At 48.4% G+C, this 26,984-nt stretch overlaps 1 protein-coding gene across 5 annotated transcripts in view; it reads right to left on the bottom strand.

The window, feature by feature from the left end:
- The window catches only part of LOC111155212 (SRSF protein kinase 2), a 252,401-nt gene that overhangs the window by 8,019 nt on the left and 217,398 nt on the right, over nucleotides 1-26,984 (bottom strand). For 3 of the 5 annotated variants that reach the window (XM_022515318.1, XM_022515319.1, XM_022515320.1), the window contains 8 exons: nucleotides 19,810-19,975; nucleotides 18,642-18,667; nucleotides 16,996-17,242; nucleotides 15,784-16,266; nucleotides 9,420-9,520; nucleotides 9,200-9,307; nucleotides 4,706-4,775; nucleotides 3,985-4,077 (listed from right to left, as the gene is read on the bottom strand). In XM_022515318.1, coding sequence (XP_022371026.1) covers nucleotides 3,985-4,077; nucleotides 4,706-4,775; nucleotides 9,200-9,307; nucleotides 9,420-9,520; nucleotides 15,784-16,266; nucleotides 16,996-17,242; nucleotides 18,642-18,667; nucleotides 19,810-19,975 — 1,294 coding nt within the window. Of the gene's footprint in view, nucleotides 1-3,581; nucleotides 3,675-3,984; nucleotides 4,078-4,705; nucleotides 4,776-9,199; nucleotides 9,308-9,419; nucleotides 9,521-15,783; nucleotides 16,267-16,995; nucleotides 17,243-18,641; nucleotides 18,668-19,809; nucleotides 19,976-26,984 lie in introns of all 5 variants that reach the window. The other 2 variants (XM_022515317.1, XM_022515316.1) reach the window with 1 other exon arrangement.

Genomic DNA, 26,984 nt, shown 5'->3' with positions numbered 1-26,984 from the left:
CCCGATCAAGATGATTTTTATGAGCAATCTTTGGTGGCTAATGTCCGCATCGGAAGGAATAGCTTGCTGGTTATTAAAGCCTGACAGGGTGAGAACAGGAACTACATCCTTTGCCAAAAAATCCAGCTTCTTTTAAAATCCCTGGCCAAGAAATAACTCAAACTAGTAACAACCACTTTACCCAGAATAACTGAGATGTCACTTAGCAGCACTTGATCTCTAGCCTCCTTTCTCCCCGGCCTCCCAGTGGGGAGGAGATCTGCTTCCACCCAGGAGCACGGAGAGCACAAAAATGTGGTGCTGTTCACTCCCTCTCAACCACTGGCTATTTTCCAAGGTGACTTCAGCAAATTAGTAAGTATTCGGTTTTGCGTTTATCAGTTCTGGTACAAAGGTGTTTTTTAAAAAATTCTTTAATGGATACACTGAAGATCTCATTACTTCCAAAACGTATATTCACACACATTACCAAAGCCCACCTTTAATGTAGCATCGTCCTAGGGCACACGGCGAAATCTATTTTCATGACAGGCCGTCATTCATCATCGTACTAGTTCTGTGACTTTTAACAACCCTAAGTCCCTTCTTGTCTCCAGTTATTATAATTCAACAGTGATCAGGACCAAAGCCCCAAGTCCCAGTCATTTTAGAGGATGTCTTGCCTAGTCACAAACGCTCCCTTATATCCAAATGAAGAAGAAAAGTAACACCAGGTCACAGTGTTTTCGGTCTACATTTACCAAGGATGCCAAACACACTTCCGCTCTGCAGCTCGACAAGCCCCTCAAACCTGCCTCACGCACATGAGTCCCAAAGCGCGCGCGCGACTGCAACCTGTGGCTCCAGCAGCACGGTCCTGTGCTAGCACTCGGGCTCCCACGGGGCCGCGGGCCGTGACTGCGCACAGACCACGCCGAGTCCCAGGACCGGCCGTGTTGCTGACAGGGAGGCCAGTGTGAACATTGCTTGCCAGCACCAAGGGCTACGGGTCGGGCAGCTCTGAGCGGAGACCCGCCGGCGACCCGGCATGGGTTCACTATGCATCACTCATCAGCCTCTCCTGTAAAGACAGCACCTGCCAGCTGGGCCGAGGTGAGGCTTCTGGGCCCTGTGCCAGGTCTGGGCTTGTCCTCAGCAGGAGCTGTCCCTGGTGGTCTGCGGCCCAGGCAAAGCATGAGGGCACGAGAGGCTCAGAGCAGCTGCCTCCAGGAACAAGTCTGAGCATATGACCTCAAATAACTCCCACAACTTCACTCTCTCACCATTCAGGTCCCCTGCCTGCGTCCCCGTTCCTCTTCCTCCCCAGGGACAACGCACTGAGGGAGTTGCAGAGCCCAGGTACTGCAAGCGGCTCCTCGCTGCGGAGCAAAGGCAGCAGCAGCACCTTTCTCGGCTGTCACCCCCCACAGCCTGACGCCAGAACCTGCTCACGCACCCGTGGCAGACCCTGCTTGGCTGAAGGGGCAGGTGCTGTGGTCCAGTGCCCTGCAGTGCCTGTCCCCTCTCCCAGAACATCAGCAGGTCAGTAATATCCCCTCTTTCAGGACAAACTAGGCTGGTAAGCTCTCTGCCATCCTCCCCTCCAACCCCCCACCTGACAACAGTGACAGCCGTGGCTGGGGGCTCGCTGCAAGTCGTCTGCCAGCAAGTCCTCCTACCATCTCTCCAGGCTCTGAACACATTCTCCAGTGCAGAAGAAGGGGTCTGCCTGATTAAAACAGAGTTCCTCAAGCCACACGGAATCCCAAGCCATAATCATCCGGAGCTTTCCCTCGCTTCAACCATTTTCAAGTAACATTTTCTGGAAGTTTCCTGTGCAAACTTGGTCCACTCTCCCAGGAAAACCACTGTCTAGAATTTCACCCTGTTTAGAGTGTTCTCTTGTTTCCAACTTTGCCTTAGTGGACATGGCACAAGCTACTAGAATGCCACGCACTGCACAGACACCTCTTACATTTCTTTGTAACAACCACAAGGAGGGGACCTGAAGATGAGACACGCCCAACCTCACAGCACGCTCACACCCCAGCTGTCCCGAACACGGTTCAGTGGCAAAGCCATTCTGCTGCCCTCAAGCCTCCTGGGGCCCCCGTGTGAGGGGAACCACGGAGCTTGCTCATGGGACCCAAATGCAAAGACCACACAGATTCTGGGAACCAAAATACAGGCTGTCTGAAGAACAGTTCTCCCTGACAATCTTTTCTCCTGTGATAAGCCTTTAACAGGTAATAAGAGAGTAACTGCGGTCAGTTACATACTTCAGAGGCTGTCCCCCAGGTGATCCCAGAACAGCTGGGAGTCGGGGTCGCTGTGCTCAGAGTAAGAGGCTCAGGAAATCGCCAGCTTCGGCACGGTCAGTTCTCAAGTCTCCGTGCATTTCACAAGAATATGTAGAGGATGAAATGAAATGAAATGAGGTCAACATCACCAAAGGGTATAAAAAAGGATTATTCCTCTAAAAGAGTAACTTATCAGGCACCTGGGTGGCTCAGTTGGTTGAGTGAAGGCCTTCGGCTCAGGTCATGACCCCGGACTTGCAGGATCTCGTCCCGCCTCGGGCCCCCAGCTCCTTGGGGAGTCTGCTTCTCCCTCTGACCTTCTCCTCTCTCATGCTCTCTCTTACTCATTCTCTCTCAAATAAATAAATAAAATCTTTAAAAAAATTTTTAAAAAAAGAGTAACTTATCTATCTCATAGGAAAACACAAAGTCAAAACCAGTCCTCTAAATCTGGTTAAAGCAGAGAGGAACAGAGTACCACAGACTTTCAGAAATTTTTAGAAACTCCATGTCCTGCTCAAACCAACTTTAAAAGTTATTTATTAAAGGGTGCTGCAGCCCTCACTGCCCACCCCACCCCCCGCAAAAAAATCCAAGCTGGAAAAATACGAAAAGGACCAACATGCTCACACAAAGGAAAATGGCAATGGGGAGGGTCCTTCAAAAATAAATTCCTGGGGCTTTAGGGTATTTTAAAAACCTGATCACTAATTAAAGACTACACAAGGCAAAGAAACATCTATTCAGGGTCACCTCAAGGGAAGATCAACAGAACTTATCAAAGTAAATCAGCTACAACACAGTATAAGTAATGCAACAAGAGAACAAAACTTGATTTCTCCGAGTTTGGGGCGTAGGGTTTCACAGGCCCACAACCACTCCCCAGTAGCTCAAACAGACCCAAGACGACACGGACAGACATTCGTTAAGTCCAGCCCCTCGGCTGCCTCCACTCCATGGCAGAAACACTGGGGCTCCAAGAACAGAGAAAAGGAAAGTTAAGTCTAGCTGGCTCCTGAAGATCACTTAAACTCCTTTTTCCAAATCCACGAATATGCACATGGGCTCAGACTGGGACAGGGAGGTGGGGAGGAGACCAAGGGTTTCAGGAAAATTGTGCTCTTACAAAATCCGTACTCCACAGATACAAGACGGTTCGAGCTTATGTCTTGAGAGCTTTCTTCAGCAGAATTCCCCAGCTGTAAACGTCCAGGTCTTTCTCCACTGCCCAAACGGAAATGCAAAATTTCTCCTTTTGGGAGAGGATTATGCTGGAAATTAGCGTTGCATAAATACCGTTACCTTTTCTGGTGAAAAACTCCTTGGAATATTTCCCCAACATAGCGTATTTTCGAGGGACTTTCCCCAGCAGTTCAATGATCAATGCTATGTGATCTGCATTGGGAAACATTGCCAGCAAAACAGAAACACACGACAGTTTAATCAGTACACTGCATGCGGACACTGCTACCGCCCGCGCAGACAGAAACAGAGCGCCACCTGGTAATGCGAGCACAGATGCACGGGGCGACCACAGCCCGGGGCGAGTGCGGTCTGCCCTCTCAACTTTTAAATCAGCAGAGGAGTTTGGCTAGGTTGCTTTTTGAATTTAGGAGACAGGTCTGTCACCATTAATGCTACGATCAGCAGCTGCTGTCCCGTTTCTGTCTGCATCATGGCGCTTTTCAAAAAGATGAGGTACTACCTCTGCGATTGAAGAATTCCCGAGAATATTTTCCAGACAGAGCAAAGTGCCTTGGGATACTGCCTAGCAGCTCTATGATGTGGGCTATGTGGTCTATGGAGGAGAGAAAAAAAAGGATACGGGAATGGGAGGGGCAGAGGGAAGGATGGGATAAAAGAAGAGGGGAAAAAATTGAAATTAGTAAAAAATCCAAAATAGATTCAAATCAACAATGTCTGCGCATATCCATGCAGAGGCTCCTGGGGCTGGCGGGCCTCAGGCACCGTCTGGAGCATTAACGGTGACTGGCCCCAGCTCACCCCCAGGCCACCCCAGCATTGCAAGCAAATAAGCATGGAGATGGTCAGGTTTACAGATGGAATTCAAGCCAGAATTCCCCGGTTTTCAACTCAGCTCCCCAAGAGGACAGAGAAATGGGCAGCAGACTGGTGGACACAAGGACTACAGAGAGGCTCTGCGGTTCCCACAGCCTGTCCTCTCCTGGCCACCGGGCATCAGGCCCAGGGCAAGCAGGAGGCCAGGTGAGCTCGGGCCAAGGGCTCTCCACAGAGCTGCACATCCACTGTGCCCAAGGGGGCTTCAAGCTCAAGGAAAAGTGACTGAATTGGGCGTTTGAAAACCGGAACACAGCTCTCTTTCAGTATAGAAACACATTACTCTCCAGAAGCTCGGGTCTCTCAGGAGACCCCGCCTGGGATGCGTGGTAGACAGCACTACTCACCTTCATCTCTGGAGTAGTCTTCCCCGGAATGTGGTTCAAACAAATAATCTCCTGTTGCCAGCTCAAATGCCTAGGATACAACAGATGACATGCTAAGCACTCCGTGAAGCGGCCCCCAAGGCAGCAACTTTTTCTCCTTGTACAAGAGACCTACATTTTATGAGGATCTGATCAAACCAAAGGGCCTTCTAAAAGAGTTCAACACTAACTTTTTTCTTCCCTCCAAAAAGTACAAGGAAGTTTCAGAAATACTCTTCCATTTCCTCTCTTGGAGGATGTCAAGTCTACGTCCTCCCCTCATCCTGCAAGAAGCACGTCGGCCAGGTCTGCCGGGGACCACACCCCCCCTCTGAATGGCAGGACTGGATTCGATTCAGGACCAGGGCTGACTCATGCCTGCCCTCCGCCCACAGGCTCACCCAGCCCCTGGCGAGCAGGTGAAGCAAAGACCCTCGTGTCTTGGTAACCAAGAGCTATTCCCAGCGTCTCATCATTTCTTTCACTTCTGACTCAACCAAGGGAAACCCAGAGCCACAAAGAAGGCTCTGTGGCTCCTTCTCTGGGCCCTGGGCCGGGAGGACCCCGGGGGGTAGAGGGCAGGGAGAGCTGGCCTGTCTCCTGGGTTGCCACTACCTGCCCCCACACCTGCTAACTGGTGGGGGAGGCCACGTGTTTCCGTTTCTGCCAGGCAGTCTTCTCCCCCTGTCCTCAAAAAACCCCTCAGGACCACGAGTTTCATCTGCTAACGGTATATAAAGATGGCAACTGCTGCTGCTGTGCAGATCCAATACCATGTTCTTAAAATCTTTTTTTAAAAAAGAAAAGGCTCAATCCTATTTTTGGTTTTTGTACACTTCTATTCTGTATTAGATCTTGCTGTTCTGAAAGGCACTCAGGGGCCCTGCCCTCCCACATCCCCCATCTCCTCCCCAGGCTCCGACCAGGGTGCAGGGCAGGGCCTCCACCACAGCCTGCCACAAACCAGGGGTGGGCACAGGCGGGCCACGACCAGACTGCCTCCCCCACCTTTTTTTTAAGGAAAGGGGGTAAATGGGGTGACAAGATGGTCGTCAGCTACCCTATGAGAGTACCAGTTCATGAACTCAGAATCCCGCAGGACCTGGACACACCCAGTGTCAGGTCACGCAAGTGCGGCAGAGCCGCAGAAGGTCCTCACCTGGGGCCTCTCCCTTCCACCCAATGAACAAGAAATACCTACTGCAGATCAGGGCACAAAACCTCACACGTGGCCGCGAATGCAAAGGGAACAGTCGGATCTCATGTAAATGGCCAGAAGAGTCTTCCTCACCTGGGACAAGCCATGAGGAAGAGGGGAGACCATGAGGAAGCGAGGAGCCTCTGCGGAAGCCCCGAGGATGGTGCCTGGGCTGCTCCTGACCCCGCCCTCGAGCCCTTGCTCACTCTTCTAGTTCGTTTTCAAGAACATTTCAATCGGGCAGAGTCTACTTCTTACAACCCAACACAAAGATATTAACTGAGTATTCCTTGAAAGATGACCGTTCTGATTAGCACCCATGTTATTTCCAGTGAAACTCTCAAATCAAAGAAGCCCCAAAGAAAGGATTTAAAAGAAAATAAGGAAGAGGAAAGGTAAGCTGGAGGCTGTCCTGTCGTGCTATCTGGTCCTAGTTCTCTGAAGAAGGATGAGATTTTCTTAACAAAAAGGACCTGTTCAACAGTGCAGAGGCAGGTATTGGGTGGGAAACGTTGGCCGCCGTGCTTTCTGGCTGGCTTCCGTGGCGGTAGCCACGAAACTGTGGAAGATGATTGCCTTCCACTCACCAAGTCCCTCCAATACAACTTTTACTGTTACTAGTTCAATACTCAGGAACTGTGAATGCTTTCCTCCTTACCTGACCAGATCCCCTATCAGGATGGCCACCACACCAAACTCTGTTCTCAGGTTCTGGGAAGAGCGCACACTTCTTTCTTGGATGCCCTTCCACACCACTCTAAATCAGTAAGGTTGCCTCTTCTTTCTGAGATGTGACCAGTGCTGAGGAAGTCGGGTGACATCTGTCAGACTGGCTTTTCCTACTTCTAGGGCACTCACTGGGGCCCCCTGCCGAACCCGAGGAAGTGCCCTCTCCTGGGGCTCTGACACAAGTCCAGAGCACTCCACGCCTTGGCCCGCACGGAACTTTTACATCACATCCACTTCCATCTGGAAGGGTCCCAAAAGTCCAGAAAAAGACAAGAGAATCAACAAGTGGCATATTTCAGTTACTCTGCCTTGTTCTGTTGTCCGTCCTGACAACAGCGCAGGCACTCATCACTGAGCTTGAGCACCAGCTGTGCGCGGGCGCCCTCAAGTCCACCGGGACGTGTGCGAGACTGAGCGCCATGATGCCATGAAAGGACCGCACACCGCACCCCCCACCAGGCTGGAGCTCCAGTACAGCGTCAGATCATGACTTTAATGTACTGTCGTACTTCCAAACTTCAACACAAGCAAGGACTGGGAAAAACTGCCTTGTGTTTACCAGGTCCTCTAGGAAGAACAAAAGGGACCTCTCAGCCTCACCCTCCGGGATGGAAGGTGGGGGTGGGGAACAAGGCTTGTCCCCTTCCAGAAAGAAAAAAGAAAAAAGAAAAAAAAAATCACCCTGGTGACAACCAACTGAATTTAAAACTTTAAAAAACCCTCCAAATAGCCCTCGAAGCCCTGAGGGAGTTACACCTACTCTGGGGGAGGGGAGACAGGAGAAAGGAGACAGGCTGCTACTTCTGTGCCACTGTTTACAGGAGTGGAAGTGGCCAGGATGCGGATACCGTGTGAGGGGACAAGTCTGGACTCATGGAAGACAAGACAGACAACGGGTATAGAAGTATTGTGACAGCTCCACCATTATTCTCCTACCTCTGCGATCCTGTCCTATTTTTCTGGTTATATCACCAAAATTTAACACCCCAAATTAGAAGCACAGGATCTCAGAGTTGAAAGAGCCTTCAGGATCTAATTCAGGGCAGCCTGGTATGGTCCCTTCTGTGTTGCTGGGGACATGTAAGGCTTGACCTCACCACATCCTGAAATGGAACATTTCTCTCCTTCCTACTGACCTCAGCTCCTGCCGCTTCCAGGCCCCCCGCCTCCCCCCACGCTCCAGAGTCCCGTTCCTCCCTGCACAGCAGTCTCCAAATTCAAAGCAGCCATCACAGACCCACCAATTCTTTTCACCATTCTTTTCCATACCTAGCACAGCAAAGACCTAAGTTCTGATACTCACCGAAAAACTTAGTTTTAAAAATTATTATCTAGTATAATTTGTCAGAGCAAAGTGGGAACAGAAAGGCACAGTTGCGTTGGTGGTATAGTGGTTAGCATAGCTGCCTTCCAGAAAGGCACAGTTTCCAATCTATTGCCTGGGATCTTCGTAACTTTACACAAACATCTACTTTTTTTCATATCATCCAGCACCACGCTTTTTACTGTAGCATCGGAGGGCTTCCGGCACAGCCAACTCTGAAGAACTGTTAATCTCTGAATAACAATGACATTCATTCCTCATTGCTCTTTTTATTAGGTAGACAAGTGCCAAGTTTCATACAAAAAGCCTCTTGTTTTAAATATATCAGAGAATTTGGAGGAAAAAAATAAAGTTCAAGAAAAACATGAAATAGCACCCCAAGCCCCCCCACCTCCCCCCACACGCTCTGGCTGGGAAACAGGGTCAAGAAAGAGGAAGTGAAATTGGCTTATGGATGAGGGCCCACTCATGCTCATCAAGTCACAGGTCAGCAGTAAGTGAGAAAAAGGCCCCGGTGAGGGCCTGGGGCGCAGTGTGGACACAAGCAATCTCATGATGCAGCCAAGAAATGAAGACACATGGGGGAAAGAAGAGGCGTCCTGAGGCCCTGATGATATGCCGTCATGTTCTCCCTGGGAACAGACTCAAAGGGGATCGTGCAGCTGCTGTGTCTGGAAGTCAGTGGACAGCCTATAGCAATAAGCCAGAGTATTCTCTAGATTTTGCCTTACAAAAGAGAGACATTCCACACTGGCACAAAGGGAAATCCTTTCCTTTGCGGTAAGGACCAGGTCTGCCAGAGGTCACCAAGACGGGCTCCTGCCTTTCGACCTCAATCTTCCCCTCAGACATCACTGCCCCCTCATCTTCCACAGCATGAGTGTAGGGCAAACCTGCAGACGGCCTACAAACTTTCAGAAACCAGGAGGAATTACTTGAAGTGATTTTGTCTCCAGAGCAGAGGGTGTGGTTCTTGGGGTGGTGGCCTGAAGAGGGCCTTGAACAGAGACTGTCTATCTTAAGACTAAATCAGAGATGCCCAACCCCCAAACACGCCTGAGAAGAACTCAACTCTTCCAGTTCTCAACCACTCAAGGCAGCAAGCATGCCCTCTCCCATCCCGCGGTCGGCAAAATGCACGCCATGAGCTGCGGGGGGACTGTCCCATCATGAGCATTAAGGGGATGAGCCTTGCACAGAAGAGAGTGGCCAAGGCCGTCCTTACCATACACGCTGTGCTCCAGATGTCAGCAGGCGTACTGTAACCTGCCCCTATTAAAACCTCTATGGATCTGTACTGACGCGTCTGGATGTCTTCTGTGAAGTGTTTATGCTGCAAGGGAACACACTGCATTACCAGGGAGGAAAACAGGTGTTAAGAGCAGAAAATGTCTTCTAATATATGATCACGAGCAAAATGTTCTAGAAAGAAAACTCTTACTTACCACCCAACAAGCATTTCCCAGGTCGGCAATTTTAACTCTAATTTTCTCTGCGTTCCGCGGATCCAGGGGATTCACCAACAAGTCGGCCGCCCGGGTTTTTGCTGGCATGAGCAAACAGCAGGACAGTTAGTGTTGGGACACGGGGTCTGCATGCATGCACACAGGGCTTGCCGGCCACAGTCTCCTTTTCTAGACAAGTGATGGGATGATCACTTAGGCCTGGAACTCTGTAAGTTGACCTCAACAGAAATTTTAAATTCTTGGTCTCCATTCCTGGAAGATAGTTCATAAAAGAGAGCACACTGTGCTGCCCAGAAACCTCCCTGCTCTGGCCTTGTCCTTTCTCCTTATATCCTGGCTTTCTTCACCTCTAGGTTGACCCTACTCGGCTCCCTTTCGCGTTTTTCTAGCCTCCCCTCACTGCAGCAGAGCCCACAGCGGACCACATCGAGTTCACCGGCACATCACCACGTGAAACCTGAAGGTAGTGAAGACATGTCCTGAGGTCCGATCCCCTGTAAGTGACACATGTCCACCTGGTAACCACCTCACCTGCCTCTCCTTCCACTTGGGCTGAGCACACAGACCTCAAAGTTTAGGTGATGGCTGATTCACAAACACAGATGAAAGGCCACGACTAATCAGCTTGGGTTTGGCCCAGATTTAAACCCAGGGTGAACCCAAGAGAAGCTCAATGGCAGACACAGGGTCACCAGGCTTCCTAGCCCTCCTGGGCCAGAAAAGCTTCTCAGACAAGTCCAGACCACGCCTGTCTCAAGCACAGTTAACCAGCGGCAACTGACAAAGGAAAGCCACTGGGAGGGGCCCAGACAGAAAATCCTGAAGCGAGTAAGCGTCTTCAAACCTCCCGCTGACCAAAAGCTTGGATTTCTAGAGGGGATGAGTTATGACCATGGCTCTTATTTCCTGTAGAAGTCATTCTGAAATGGTATTTACAGACTAAACCGAAAAGTCCACTCAACGCAGAACATTAAATACCCCTTCGTTCACTCAAAGCTGCGTACTGCTAAAGCACACACAGCCTCCTTCGGGGACACCTGTGCCACAGAGCCCCAGGCTCAAGGGCACTCTGACTCCTGGGCATTCTCACACAAGGCCACCACGCTCACCTGTTAGCAGCACAGCAAGTAAGCAAGGCAGCCAGGAGCTGGGGCACCCACAGAGCTTCCCAACATCTTAACCCTCAAGACCCACTCCTCAGGCCTGTGGGTCAACGTGGACAGGCCAGGCTCATGTGTTCCCTTTTGGCCATCTGCCCTATGACCACTTTCTTCTAAGGATGCCCGTGTGCTGTGGGCTTCACCGAAGGCGGTCTGAGCTGGCAGAACAAACAGGAACTCACAAAGGAAGAGAAGGAAAGCAGAGACCCACATGAGGAGCAAAATGTTTATGGTGACTGGGGGGCAGGCAGAGAACAGAGCAGAGAAACATCAACACGCTGACCCAGTGGAGAGGGGGCCGCACTAGAAATGGTCAGACGAATACCGCATGTCACTCAGTCAAGGAGAGCCAGCAGGCAAGAGCATGGAAGCTGAAGTCTGCAGAACTGGGCTCCAGGGGTTAGAGCACTGATCTCGTGAAGTCTGTAGAACAGGATTCAAATCGAAGTTTCAACATCAACAAGTTATAAGACTCTGGCACGTGACTCAAATTCTGTGAGGCTCAGTGCTCCACAAAGAGGAGGAAGGGGCCATGCTACCCTCACCCAAACCAACCAATCAACATAGGAAGCCAGACCACCCTCCCCCCAAATCCCAGACAGAGGCTTCCACCAGCCAGAACCAAAGCCCCACTAGCAGAGAGCTGAGGAGAAGCGAAACAATTCCGATCGACAGTCTAAAGAAGAAGGGGCTGAAGCTCCAGTTCTGACTAGCCCAGAGTAAGTTGGTGCCCTAGGGTACTCGTGGGGAAGGAGGGGTCTGTGATCACCACCCATTCCCAGGTATTTATAAAGATGTCTCCCAGGAGCTACATTATTCAAGTAAGTTAGAGGAAATGCACTGTAAAAAACACAGCATCGCACATGTTCAATATAGTTTCTTTGCATTTAATCCCTCTCATTTATGATCACTAGACAAAGTCTCTTTGGTGACAGGTGGTTATCCTCCCGGTTCAGTTGGTCAGCAGGGACCCTGCTCACGATGCCTTCCAAGTAAGAGGGAATTCATTTCAGAACTTTAACTGGTGAAGAACACAAAGCAGGCTTTTAAAGGAGAATCAACTTGCATTTCTGACTTCCTTCTCTCAGTGTGATAATTCCCCAGGCCAGGGTACTTGACTGCAACCCTCAACAAAGCCCATTTAAACACAGGGATGCTCGTGCCAGCCCATTTAAACACAGGGACGCTTGTGCCTGCTGTGTCCTCATACCAACTTCGCTTGGCCCAGGAACCAGCCGGCTCCTCTGACTACATCATCACTGCAGTGGCCTCCCACAGCCCTTCCATGTTCTCCACCTCTGCCAGGAGGGGATGTAAAGTGGGAAGAGAGAGGTGGGAGAGGTCATTTCAGGAAGGACTGGAGCTCTCAAATCCTCTCTGATGACCTGGTATCTGAGGGACGCTGTTCATTCCACGTGAAGCCATCTTAGAAAGGAGTGAGATGGCAGCGTGATTCCTGAGTGACCACGCAGCCGTCCCCGCTCATCTGCAAGGTGCTGGGCTGGGCTCACGCTCTTTATTGTACTTTAAAACGTCCTCACAGTAGAGGCGTGGATACCCTGTCGATAAGTGGCTCCAGTGCCAGGCCCAGGAAGGAGCAGCACTGGGAGAACTGAATGCCCGAGCCTGGTCCATTCATTCACCCAGTATGTACCGAGTCCCTTCTGTGTACTATCCTGGCACTCAGAACAGCATGAACAAAATGTGTAAGGCTCCCACCACATCCCAAATGAGGAAACTCACATGTCAGTAGGCAATGAAGTAAATAAAATGGTGGAGTCACATGCCATGTCAGAGAAGAAAGAAGAAAAACAAAGAAAGGAGATGGGACAATGAGGGTGTGCAGGGGACGTCTTTCCAGAGACGGTGATGTGTGAGGAGAGGCCTGAACAAAGGGAGACACAAAGGGCGAGAGGCTCTGGGAAGAGAGCCACATCAAGTGCGGAGTGCCAAGAAGCAGAAACAAGCTTGCATGCTCGAGAGCCATGAGGAAGGAGCCATTGTGGGAGGCGGGGCGGGGGGGGGGCAGTGCCAGAGAGCGAGCTGCCGGAGAATGGGCTGCAGAGAGCTCCTGAGCTTTACAGAGTGTGATGCCTCAGAGTGTGACTCTGAGTGGAACAACACTGGAGGTCCTGGGGAGAGAGCGGGAGGGAAGATGACAGGATGTGCTTTGAAAAGCTCTCTGGACTGCCCCACAGAGGACAGGCCGGGCAGCAAGAGTCACAACGAGGGCAGCGACCCGGGTCCTGCTGCCTCAACCTTCAGTGGCCACCCAGGCACTCCAGGGAAAAGTCCACACCCTTCCACCTGGCATGTAAGTTCTCCCTCCACCCTTTCCTTCTGGCCTTCCTCTTCTACTACGCCCTGATGTGTGTAAGCTCTGCTCTAACGACAAGGACCCACCAACTCTGAACACAGCCTTCTCTGTGGCCTCATGCTCACCCAGTGGTAGGGGGCCACCTGGCCGCCCTGGACCCTGCCCCTCCCACGCAGGCGGCTACCCATGGTTGTCGAACCAACACTGAGGGCCTCTGGACCAAGAATTGGATAATGAAATCCTGTCCCTGGTGTGTACCTTGAATTTTACAATAGTGGTAAGAGATTCGGATCAACATGAAAAACCGGCCTCGTATTTCTCCCTGACAGGACACTGATGCAGCAGAAAGGCTGCTGGGGACGGAGCATGTGCCAGACAGAAATTCTGGTGCTGAATGGGAAAGGCGGGACCGAGCGGAGAAGAAGAGAAACAGCCATCAGGGGTCTGCTCGTTAGTCCGTAAAGCGCTGACTGAGATGCCGAAGATACAAAGATAACGCACATGGCTCTCAAAGAGGTCACATCCTAGCGAGGAGAAAGAGAATGAAAAAAACGAGGGTTCAGCTAAGAGAAGCATGAGCAGTAGGTGAAGAGGGGAAAGGCAACAGGCCGGCTGGAGAGACCAGTCAGGGCCTGTGTGGAGCTGCCGGCTGGCAAAAGAGTGAAGTTGGCCAAAAAGATGAACCATGGATCCCAAGGAGGAAACGTTCCGAGCAGTAGAAAAAGCGTCAGCAAAGGCGCAGAAGCGTGAGCAAACATGCCATTTGCACACAGACACTCTTCCTTAGATCCTGCAAATAAGCCGGGGAGAAGCTATTATACTTGTGATCGTGGAACTCTCTCACCATTTACTCCTTTAATAAAGAATGTTTGCGTATCCACGTCCACAGAGACATGTTTATGAATTTTACATGCTACTGTTCCTATATATTCTGTACATGATAAAAGCTTAAAAAAAATTAAGTCACAAGAACCACTGGAGACACACTGACTCCAGCCTGGGGCAGGGAGAGTCTGAACTGGGAACGTGGTTCCGGAAAGCAAGGAAGCGTGCAAAAAATGATGGGGTCGTGTCAACAGGACAGAAGAGACAACTGGAAGAGGCTCGTGTGGCCCAAATTTGGGACAATTCAAGCATCAAACAACTAGAAGCTGTAAATGATTACAGACATAATCCAAAGTGTTTATCAGGAGAACGAAGAATCCACAAGCACATGCATGACAGGAAGGGACGTGTGAGAGGCGGCAGGGCGGGAGGCTCGCCTGGAGAGAGTGTGAACAGCCTCACCTTCTCCATCTCCTCCATCAGGCTGCTCCTGAGTTACAGCGTTTCGTAAGAGACAAGTGACCCAGCAAGCAAGCCGTTTTCCTGAGTTCTGTGAGCTGCTGTAACACGTTAACTGAACCTGAACCGGCTGACATGGGCATCTCCGAGTCAAGGCCCATGGGTCGAGAAGCACAGGTGACAACATGGGCTTGTCACTGGTGTGTGAAGGGGGTGGGGGTGTCTTGTGGGACTGAGGTCCTTTTTTTTTTAAGATTTCATTTATTTGTCAGAGAGAGACAGAGAGAGAGTGCACGCATCCACAAAGGCAGGGGGAGCAGCAGGCAGAGAGAGAGGGAGAAGCCCCCAGTGCAGGGCTGCATCTCAGGACCCCGGGATCATGCCCTGAGCCAAGGGCAGACACTTAACCAAATGAGCCACCCAGGTGCCCCTGGAACTGAGCCCTGCACCTGTGGGACCTGATGCTATCCACAGATGGTGTCAGAATTAAGCTAAATCGTAGGACACCCAGCTGGTGTCAGAAAAGTTTCTGGTGTAGGGAAAATGGCCTACATACCCATTAGGTGACCAAAGGTGTCAGAAGTAGTGTGTGAGAGCAAAGGAGACACACAGAAGTGAGGCTTTCCCTCGATGAACCCACCTTCCATGTGAGAGCATTTTATAAGCACCTTTGAAGAGTTCTTGATCAGGGTGAAAGTAAAAAGGAACAGGGTATTCCATCCAAGTAAGAAAAAAAAAAATAACCCACATCCTTAGGACAATTAGCTAGAGCCAATGAGGAACACAGACGGCTGTGCAGGTCTCCCCCCTGCGGGCCTGAGGGGCTGCGGGATTCCGTGGGCTCTTGCAGGGCTGGGTCACTGACGCGTCATGTGGTAAACTCTCTTGTCAGCAGAGGGAGCAGAGGAGGTTTCTGAGCCAGTCCTCTGCGGGCTGGAACGGAAACCATCCGTGATGCCCCGAGTTTGCTTACTGGGGCCCCTAGCATGACACGGGCAGAGCCAGGTCATGTGGCATTCACTCTCAAAATACGGGTTTGACAGAGGTCATCATCACATTAAAATCCATGCCACTTCCTCTAAAACGGTTTTAACATTTCAATAGCAGAGTTCTACAATCAGGAACAACCATCAAAATAAAATAAGAGAATTTTTCCTCAATACAGACAAAGAGCAGGTGTATTTTTTTCCCTGAATACAAACGAAATGAAACAAAACCCAAAAACTAAATATAACCTATCAGATGGAAGTAAAAATTAGGAACAACACACTCTATAAAAGCTACAGTACGTGTAAGCCGCTGGACTGGGAAGGTTTCCGCAACCGTAGATGTCACTAGTTACAGAAGGAGTAACAGAAGCTCCGAAATGCGACTGATACTCAGAGAGCGAGAGAGAGCCTATGTGGCACTGAGTACGTCTGAAATTACACCACAGATTCGGGAGCACAACAGAAACACGACGAGAACGGTTAATGCACACGTACATGATGTGACCATCTCCAGCCGATCCCCTTCACAGCGTGTGTCAAGAACACGACACCCAGGCCACTGTAAGCAGACACTGGTGGGGAAGGACACTTACTTTTTGGCAAATCTCCAGTGCTGGAGGCTGAAACCGTCCGGCTTCTGTCGTGGGATGGACTGCTTTCCTCAGGCTCGGTAAGTGGGGATCCCTCGGAAAGTGCAGAGCCACAAGCCACAGGTTCTAAGGGCCCAGAGAACAACGATGTGGAAAACTCCGGAAACTGTGACTCGGGAATTTTATGCCGTCCGTTTGGCAATTCACCGTTGAACTGTTCATAGGAGCTGCTGTACGTGTAATCGCTTTCTGCATTTTGCTCATCGAGGTTATATTCCTCGGGATTTGGGCAATCTTCTTCTTCTTCATCTTCATCATCCAGCTGCTGTTCCAGTAAGAACGGGCCATTCTCAATATGGCCATTGGTTTTGGGGGATTCTATCCACGCAGGGTCTGTGTTGGTCAATTCCTGTTCAACATCGTCTTCATCTTTCTCAGTGTTTTCTTTCTCGGTGTCTTCTTTCTCTTCCTGGTCCTCAGCCTCACCTTAAAAAGTTGATGGGTTCAGAATCAGAATGTGTCACTCTCCTTAACACAGTGGCACTAAGCACATACTTCCTCCAACAAGAGACAATTTTGAATGTACTTAATTTAATATACTTAATCCCTCCACCCATCCACCACCCCCGCCCCAAAGTAAGCTCTACACCCAGCATGGGGTTCCAACTCATGACCCTGAGGATCAAGTTACATGCTCCAGCTACCAGGCCAGCCAGGGGCCCCTGGATTTGCTTGATTTATGTACTACAGAGCAAAAGGCCTCTTGGCTCTCAGGGTAAGATCTGAGGTTTTCTAAATCTTATTTTTCATTTAGTAAATGACTGGCTAACTCTTATTAGGAAAAAGATTTGGGGAAAAATGACTATTTATAAATAGAGGTGCCTTTCCACTTCTACCCTCTCCTCTACAACCTTCTGAAAATGTCTGTGGGTACATTACTGTTAGGTTAAAGGTTAACTACAAAATAAAGAACAATCATTAGCACAATCAAGACATGGTGTCAAACTTTCTCCATTTTTAAAAAACTATTTTGAAATACTAACATATTTCTGGCATTCATTTTACAAATGAAGTGGCAGGTGGTTTGGTTTCCCATATTCCCCAACCGCGAGCTGATAAGAATCACCCTGGCATGTGAAGGAGGAGCACAAGTGAGCCTGTGCGATGACCCAGCGGGAGCCCAGGGAGGGAGCTGCAAGCCCCATGCAGACTGACCATTGTCGTTGGTGGGCTCGCCCTCGGCCGCGTCCTCTAAGCCGGCAGCTTTGAGTTTGCCCTCTGGGCCATACCCGTCGTCCCGTTCATTGGAAGGTGCCGCCAACGTGATGTTTTCTTCTATTATTTTCCTTTCGGCTTCTCGCTCCAATTCTTCTATTTCCTGCAGGCGCTTTTCCAGTAACTCAGCCTGCCTTTTTTGCTTCTTCTTCAGTTTTTTCTTTTTGTTCTTAGATATTTTTCCTATCTACATGTCAAGAAAATGCCACAGGTCAGTCTGCCTCTTGGGGAAGCACTACACGAGAGGTCCAGCGCCAGCGGCACAGCAAACACGGACAAGTCCTGTTTCCTCGGGGCTTATTCGTGACCACCAAATGCCCAGACACGACAGCCATGTCGTGCTTGTGGTTACAGTGAAACCAGAAAAAACAAGCCTAACATCAAGTAACGGGGCTACTAGCAGGCCCTGCCCTCAGAGGGACACAAGGCTCCCTTCCCAGAAGTCTGTTTCAGTTCAACTTTAAGAACAGAAAATGCTGAGACACTCTGGCCTTTGAACAAGCACCACCTCCGGCAAGTTCTATCTCCCGCTACCTCCACACAAACTAACAGTATGTCCTCTCCTTCCTGTCGTCCCTGACTCTCTGCCTGCTGACACAGGTGCCCTGCTCTGTCTACAGCACTGCTGGTGTTTGGGTCTCACACGCTGAGCTGCTACCAACAGCCAGGACCGCAGAAACGGTCAGCCATCAGCACACCAAGTCAAGGAGAAAAAGACAAAGCCACAGGCCTGGCCTGCCTCCGATCAGGCCACATGACTGGGCAAGTGCTAGCAACGACAGCCTCCAGTCTTGCCACAGAACCAATCCTCAAAACAAGGGGCTCAGACCACCACAGGCCTGGAGGCAACAACTTGGCACCTCAGCAAGCCGGGTGGCGGAAGTATCACAACTTCCTCTGGTCCTGGGACTTTCATTCCAAAGCTCAATTTCTTGACATTTCCTTTCAAATGCTTCTGGTTCATAAAGCTCTTTCAAAATTTCGCCAACTCAAGATCTACGTATTCTATCCTCTACTGGAGCTGAGCAGGTGGAGGGACACTGGGCAAGATTTCATTCCAAGTAGCTTGTTTCATACCACACACAGACAATACTCTTCCATACTTAACTACGGGCTGGAAAACAAACTGGGAGTATAAGCTTCAGAAAAGTAGGTATCTTAGAGGCAAATCGGAACTAATGTTAAGGGTTTTATAATAATCACACTTCAAGCTCTATCTAGATCATGTCACATTTCACCAGGCTCAGCCAACGGCATCCCAGAAAGTGCACAGGGAAAATGAAGATCAAACGTGGAAAAGCTCGAACGACACCAACTCTAAAAATCATAATCACTTCAACTTACTGAAATAGCAAGTCTCATAGATTCAAGGATACACACAAACACGCCTGTCTTTTGCATTACTATGTATTAAACATCTACAATTGAGAACATAACAAAACAAGGTATAACCATTCCCCCCCAAACCACCTTAAATGAAAAACTGTTGCAAAAAAGCAGAGACTACTGTTGTAACTTGAAAAGCTCGGTAAGGAACAGCTGCTTCTGACGCAACGGTGAATACAAGCGTACAGGTAAGTACTTACGGGCTTTTGCTGCGGAGCCGTACTCACTAAAACAAAATGAGACAAAATGAATGTTTAGAGGAAAACAGATCTGTATCTTTACGCAGGTAACCTGAACTGTAAAATGAAAGCAATTATTGCCTTTTAATGGCTATCCAACATCAAAGGAGCTAAACATCAGAGCTTCTTCATCATCGAGATCTAAAGAAAGCTGACCCAACTTAAATGACAGGCTCTGAAAAGGCACAGCAGCCGATGTTCCTATGAAGGCACATCTCTTATTTATCAAAAATTAAATACCCACTCATTTCAAAACAGGTCAATCCTAAACTCTGACTGGTAACTTAAGAAAACAGATAAGAGTTCACAAATGTCACATAGTCATCTAACTAAATTTGTTTTATTGACAATAAAATGAACAGTTTAGGAGATGTACATCTGTGTTTGAAAACTAGTTGGCAAGTCTATGCAGTGGAAATAAATCAAATATTCGAGAAATGCCATGACTGGTCTTTGCGGGCATCTTTAAGAAACAACCCCCTAGTGGGAAACAAGACGAGGAGGCAGTGCCTCTCCTGAGAGCCAGGTGAGTCACTCGACCATAGCCCCTCAGCGACACTCTTGCCTGACAACACACCAGGGGGCAAATCATGTGAAGAGATGGCGAGAGTGATCCCTGCGTCCCCACAGCCATTACACTCCGTCAAAACCAGACGGAAAACTCTAGATGCCGATACTCAAGGCAGCTGGCCTTCTCCCACCCTTAAGTCTTTTGTAACCGATTCCAAACCTCCAGTTAGACTCGGATCGATGACTAACCAGAAGCTAGGAAGCATTCTAACAAACCAGAGAACAGTTCTGAGGACTACAGGTTGCCACAAGCAAGCTGTTACTGTGCACCCCACCAAAGACGAGTGCGCAGCATAAGACAATGTTCCAACGTAGATGAAGCAGCTCGTAAGATTTCAAACGCTCTTTCAAGGGAGGATAAAGTTAAGCAACTCAAATATTAAAGCAGAATTTAATTGGGGCATCTTCCTTTTCAAAAAAGGTCTCGTGATGTCTAGCAATCAGACTCTTCCAAAAGTTCCTACGAGGTACACATTTGACTCAATTGCCTTCAGTGTGCAGCTCTGCCAGCTCTCGATACCCCCAGACAAACTGGAACCAGCCAGCTCGGCGCCCTCACCTGCAGACCCTGAAGGAGGAGGAGCACCTGCTTTCTGCCACTCGGTGGCCTCGGCTGCCATTCTTCTCACATACGCGTCATCCACACACATCAGGATGTTCTCTGGCTTTATGTCAGTGTGAATGATCTTGCACTTACTGTGCAGATAATCTAACCCCTGAAGGACCTGGTCGGAGTAAATCAAGAGAGGACAGGAGTTATTAATACCTTCGTTGTTCAACATTTGTAAAATCGGTAACATAATCACGTGGCACCAAATACAACAGGCATGAAGGCTGCTTCGTAAAAATCTGCCCCCGCCCCGGCCCGCAGAGCAGCCCAGTACCTTCCCATGAGCTACCGATGTGCATCGTTCTGGTGATTCTTTACGTTCATGGGAGCGAGCACACCTGCACATATAGTTTGTTTGTAACAACTTTCTTGAAATGTAAATTACATACGATTCACGCTTTCTGGTGTACAATTCAATGGTTTTTAGATGTGTACCATCACCACTATGTAAATTAAAACATTTTACCCACGGGCAGTCACTCTCCCTCTCCTCTCAGCTCCCAGCCCTAGGCAACCACGAGTCTACTTTCTATCTGCACACACCTGCTGGCTGTGAACACTTCATATAAACGGGATCTATAAAGTGGTCTTTTGTAACTGGCGTAACGTTGTAAAGGTCTGCCCCTGCATAGCGTGTACCTCCTTCTGCTCCTGTAATTGCCCAGTAATACTCCACTGGCCATGCCGCATCTCGTCGAGCCGTTCAACTCATAGGTATTGGGATCGTTTCCCCTTTTTGGTTCCTATAGACAGTACTGCTCTACACATTCACGTAGGAGTTTTTCTGCACACACACATTTTTATTTTGGGGGGGGGGGCGCATACCTGGAGTACAGCCGTTGGGTCACAGGGTAACTCTGGTTTTCTACAGCGGCCGCACCTCATCACATTCCCACAAGCAACGTAGGAAGGTTCCACCCTCCGCGTCAAGGCCTACACTTCGTTATCTGTCTTTTTATTTTAGTCACCCTGGTGGGTGTGATGTGTGATCTGCATCTCTGTGATGTTTAATGATGTGTATGAATTTTTAATAGCGCTAGAAAGGAGGATTAAACAGCTGTGGAATCCAGACCACACAAGAGCACCAAACCCAAAGAAACTGCTGGACCAGAATATCCACGAAAACTAAACCCACAAAACTTACAGAGTGCAGTGACCTAGATACAAGGTCACAGTATTTCTGGAATTCTTTCCATTAGAGAGGAATTCTTTCAATTCTTCCCATCAACAAAAATATATTTTTTAGGGGTGCCTGGGTGGCTCAGTGGGTTAAGCCTCTGCCTTCAGCTCAGGTCATGATCTCAGGGTCCTGGGATCGAGCCCCGCATAGGGCTCTCTGCTCAGCGGGGAGCCTGCTTCCCCCTCTCTGTCTGCCTCTCTGCCTACTTGTGATCTCTCTGTCAAATAAATAAATAAAATCTTTAAAATATATATATATTTTTAAAATATTACCATCATGTTCCTGTACATTATAAATTCTATATATAATATTTATATATTAAATATTAGCAATTAATAAATATCATCATAGTGGCGCTTGGGTGGCTCAGTGGGTTAAAGCCTCTGCCTTCGGCTCAGGTCATGATCCCAGGGTCCTGGGATCAAGCCCCACATCAGGCTTTCTGCTCAGCGACGAGCCTGCTTCCCCCCTCTCACTCTGCCTGCCTCTCTACCTACTTGTGATCTCTCTCTGTCAAATAAATGAATAAAATATTTAAAAAAAAATAAGTAAATAAATAAATATCATCATACACTTTAAATCGTTTAGAGGTCTTGTCCACAACAGACAAGGAAGTGGGAAAAACACAAGAAGCAGACACATGTGTTTCCAACTCTCGAAAGTTCTCCCCAACAGCCCCATGCTTCTGTCTGCTGTAAATGGCTAAGCAACCTTAATAGACAATAGCATTGGGAAATGAGGGGGCAGAGGTTCCACAAGGAAAATGAGAAAAGGAAAAACCCATCTCATAAACAGGATGACAATCTCTATACTCATCTAAAGTAACCTTCTCTGGGAAGGGAAGATTGACCAAGCACCATTCAAGCTCCTATAATAGCTCAGGCACCTAATTCCAGGTGTCTGACACACAGCAACAAACAAAGCTCCTTGTCTCCCGGGGCTTAGAGCCCCTCTGTCCTCAGAGAGCTTACTGTCTTATGCCAGGAGGAAGAAAGGGACTGGCCGAAAAGAAATCAAGATGAGAGGGTGCCTGGGTGGCTCAGTGGGTTAAAGCCTCTGCCTTCGGCTCGGGTCATGATCTCAGGGTCCTGGGATCGAGCCCCGCATCGGGCTCTCTGCTCCGCGGGGAGCCTGCTTCCTCCTCTCTCTCTCTCTGCCTGCCTCTCTGCCTACTTGTCAACTCTGTCAAATAAATAAAATAAAATCTTTAAAAAAAAAAAAAAAAAGAAAGAAACCAAGATGAGCATGGGCATAACAAATAAGTTCCTAGTAAACACCAAAAGAGTGAAACAGATAAAACCATAATAACAGAAGGTAAGGCACTTGGTTTTTTGTTTTTGTTTTTTTGCCTGAAAATTAATATTTAATGTTTGCAATGGTACTGCGATTAGAACTATTAAATTATGTTTAAAACATCAAAGGACGAGGAAGAAAAATTCATTATACGTTTCTATAAAGAATTAGGTTATAATCCAGATGCCTATATGTTATTCACTGACATTCATACATCTTCTTTGTTCAAAATGAAATAATATGGGGAATTTTTATATTTGAATAACAAGAGAGATTCCGAGAACTGCAAGAAATTAATGGACAGGAACAGTAATGATTTCTAACCTATGGAGGCAAAGGAACAAGATTTTTGAGAAACTTTAAACAGCTTAAATTTATTCCAACTGAAATTGCATTTCAGTGATCAAATATTAACTCAAAGTAAAAATGTCAGCATCTTCTCACTACCATTTCATGCCTGAGTCACTCCTGTCTTTCCAACCTGAGCTCTTTTGTGATGGTCTGGTTGTCTTACTGTGTGGGAGGCTACACAAGTAAGAGTTAATGTGATCCAGCATCCAGATGTGTTCATGAGTTCCCAATGAAAAGCAGGCACTTGAGATGAACACAGTGTTCTCAGCAAGAAGTTAAGGTTCCAGATTTTTAAAATATTTGCAATTGCATGCCACTGGGTTACCTTTCCTTAAGAAGCACAGCTTATAATGTCTAATGATGAACACAGATGAAGAATGGATTGCTGAGACAGATTAAGTATGTTAATTAAGATAATGCAAATCTTAAAGGAAATAACTGACAGACATAGCACAGTGTGGTGTTAAAACACAACCCTGGGACTCACCCACTCCCAGACTGCGGCTACATCACACACTCATTGGGCAAGGTCCGCACACTGTCTGAGCCTCCATTTTCACATTAAAAAATGGGAGGAATGTAGCTACTAAGTAGAAATATGGTAAGAGTTACTCTATGGAAAATCTACAAAAAAAGAAGGTCTAGCTCACAGGATGCTCAATAATGGGAGAACTGAACTAAGTCAAAACACTTATATTGACATCAACAAAATAACTCTAACTTTGCTAAGTCACTTATTAAACTTTTGAGTCTCTTTCTCCCACCTAAGAGTGGGTTATCCCTGATAAATTCTGTGGTACATCCCAGCAATGAAATTCTAACGCCTTAATTTAATCCCGAACTATAATTTTTTTATAAAATCTCCAGATGTAGACTAAAAAGAATGGCTATTTTAAAAAATAGCATTTCTCTTCTCAGCCAGTGAAGTTTAAAGCAATAAAGCACCCCAGAATCCAGAATAAACAGTAATGATGGGCAATCTCATAACCATTTATGCAGAATAACTAAGATGATGCAAAATAAGAGAAAAGCAGTGAATCAAGCTTCATGCCCAAGGACAGAGCTCCTCTTGCAAAATCTGAAAAACAGAGTTAAAAGGAGCCTTTACTCATTTTCTGTGTTTCCAGCACTTGCCAGGCCCAGTATATTTCTTTCTTGCCTAAAAAATACTTCGCCTCATCAGCAGGAGGCAGCAGAGGCTGCAGAGAACCCTGCCAACTGGCTGCTGGAATCTAAGCCGCCAGGAGCGCTGAGACCAGTCTGAGCACAGCCGGGCCTGGGGCAGGGCTGCACCTCATTTAGAGGAGCTGGATCACACCCTCGGAAGCAGGGGCCAGTTCTGTGAAGTTGGACGGGCAGGCTAGCAGCCTATCAGTGAAGGCAGAGCCCAGGCCTGGGAGCCAGGAGCCCCCAGTTCTGCTCCAGATACTAACTAGTTATGGCTCAAGCAAGTCCCCTTCCCTGACCTCAAATTCATCTGTAAAGTAAGGGGCTTGGTCAGACAGTCCCTTAGGTTTCTCTCTGTACACCTATGAAGATGGTGGAGATGGTCTGCTGCTGGTGTGATTGACATAAAGCTGCTCCTCTTGCAGCATGCTACAACAGTCCCATGATGCTGCAGATACAACAGCAAGAGTGAGCTGAGAGGAATGTGGGAAATTCCCTCAAAGATGTCTTCTGGGCCCTGCTCACTCCCCAGAAAATGAAGCTTCCTTCAAAATCCTAAACTGTAAAGAGAAACAGAATGAGAGCAGCTTTCTAAATTATTTTCTGACTCTGGTCACCACATGGGGACTTTCTTCCTTCCACACCTGAACAAAGGACACAGGGCGAGGAGATTTGGCTGGGCTCTTACTCTGTAAGGCCTTACTATGCAGCGGCCGGGCCAACAGACAGCAGGAGGGGCTGGCCCACGCAGGAGCCCTTCGACAAGATACTAACACCGGGTGGTGTGAAGGAAAGCACACCTGATGATTCTCCTCAGGCCTGGACACTTTCTACTAGGAAAGCTAAGGCTCCCACTGGATTTCTTTTCTTCACTGAACAGACATGAGGTAAACCCTACAAGCTGATTCTGACAATTCTGACAATTAACCCACTGAGCTACCCAGGCGCCCCCAACTCTGACAATTAAACTGAATGGGGAAGTGTGGGGATCCCCACTCGGTGGAAAGGGTGGGTGTGCACGCACACACAAGTTTCAGTGGACACTGTGCTTGTCTCCTTTGACACAAAACAACCTTCTACCCCGTGTTCTTTTTTTTTTTTTTTTTTTTAATTTATTGATAGACAAGTAGGCAGAGAGGCACACAGAGAGAGAGGAAGGGAAGCAGGCTCCCCGCCGAGCAGAGAGCCCGATGCGGGGCTCGATCCCAGGGTTCTGGGATCGTGAGGCAGAGGCTTTAACCCACTGAGCCACCCAGGCACCCCTGCCCCATGTTCTAACTCAGGACTACTGAGAATCCGTGAGAAAACCCTGCAGCCGTTCTGAACGTGGTCGGAAGGAAAAGAGAAAGCCTCCGTGCCCTGTAGAGGGCGCCACAGAGCGCTGCGCTGGGAAAGAGGCTCACCCCATTTCATAGATGAGGACCCACCTTCAGAGAAAGATTCCGAGTTAGGACAGAACCATATGTACCACCACAATGAACATAAAAATGTTTACCAACTTAAAATTAATCTTCTGTTCTATCATTGATTCCTGGCTCAGTGATCATAAATTCACGGGTAACTAGGAGCAGGGACATAAATGAAATGGTCAACAGATACTCAGTGTAGACAAAGGCATTCAGTGCTAACAGTCGACTCATCCTGCCCAAGCAGGGCCCGGTTCTTCATCCGCCCCCAGAATCCCCACCCCACAGAAGCGGGGTGTGGAAAAGCACTGCATTGCACAAGCCCCCTTGGCTAAACAGCACAGCACATATTACCAATTACAAATCACTTAGTAAGTAACACCTGATGACTATTCTTTTAAATACTCTAATTGCTAGTTCTACTATTAAGGCAAAGAATTACCACAAACAGACCCCCAAAGGCACACTTTTCACAAACACGTGCTATCACCTAAATGCTCCCAGGTCTTTCCATGTAGACGTTTCACAGGACCTTGCAATTGAGAGCATGGGTTCTGGAATTACACCACCTGAATTCAAATCAGCGCTTCAAAAAGAGGGGTGTCAAAGAGTACTGTCAATGCTAGTGATGGTAACAGTTATAGAAAAGAGTAGTAAGAATTTTTTTTTAATATATTTTATTTATTTGTCAGAGAGAAAGGGAGGGAGACACAGAGAGCAAGCACAAGCAGCGGGAGCAGCAGGCAGAGGGAGAAGCAGACTCCCTGTGTAGCAAGATCAATGCAGGACTCCATCCCAAGACCCTGGGATCGTGACCCGAGCTAAAGGCAGCCGCTTCATGGACTGAGCCACCCAGGCATCCCAAAAGAGTAATAAAAATTTAAAAATCCAGAGCTACAAGCTGCAACTGCTAGTTTTTCCAGTACCATAGCAAAGTCACCAAAATCAGGGCCTTGCCCTTACCAAGAAGCCACTTCCTTTCTTCCTTTCACATTCCTATAAAGGGTAATGAACTAAACCGTAAGGTTTTAAAAAGTAAAATATCAGCTACCCCTTCAACGTACAAGCAAGTCAAAGCCAGGCCGAGAGGAGAGCAGTATGTAAAGAAGCCGCACCTTCCACGCTCCACAATAAACACGGCCAACACGAGCACCCGTCTCTTCTCCTGGATGCAGAAGGAAGAGCAAGACATGAACCAGACCTCACTATAGCCGATTTCAAAAGCAGCACGGAAAGCTGGGGGTGGACAGACTAACACAAGCCTCCACGCCTGAGCCAGAGCAGCCTGGGAGAGACCGCACAGAGCTTGCCAGACACCACCAGCACGGGCCTCTTCCCCCCAGCACAAGCCACCAGGACTACACGAGGACAGCTCAGAACTGACCAACGGACTGACAACAGTACATGGGAAACCCTGAAAAGACAGATGATTCAATTATGTCATTACTTTTAAAATACAAACTAGGGGTAATGCTGGTCTACAAGTCCATAAATCACAGAAAGTGAGCCATTTTGTAGAATAAAAAGAGGAATGTATACTGCTTTCATTTAAGTAAAGAGCATATTAAAAACATTCTTTGACCACCTCTGGCACGAGGGAAGCTCCAAAGAGACACAGGAGTCACAGAGAACTCATAACTCCAGAAACCCGCACGCAGGTGGGGACACACTGGGCACTTCACGCTGGTCACCACGCCGGACGCTTAATCCACAGTCCCTCCGTGTTA

This window comes from Enhydra lutris, unplaced genomic scaffold, assembly GCF_002288905.1.
Source record: "Enhydra lutris kenyoni isolate GAN:26980312 unplaced genomic scaffold, ASM228890v2 scaffoldscaffold40, whole genome shotgun sequence".
Taxonomy (NCBI): domain Eukaryota; kingdom Metazoa; phylum Chordata; class Mammalia; order Carnivora; family Mustelidae; genus Enhydra; species Enhydra lutris.
Note: the sequence above shows the minus strand (reverse complement) of the source record. Positions and strands in the feature narration are given on the sequence as shown.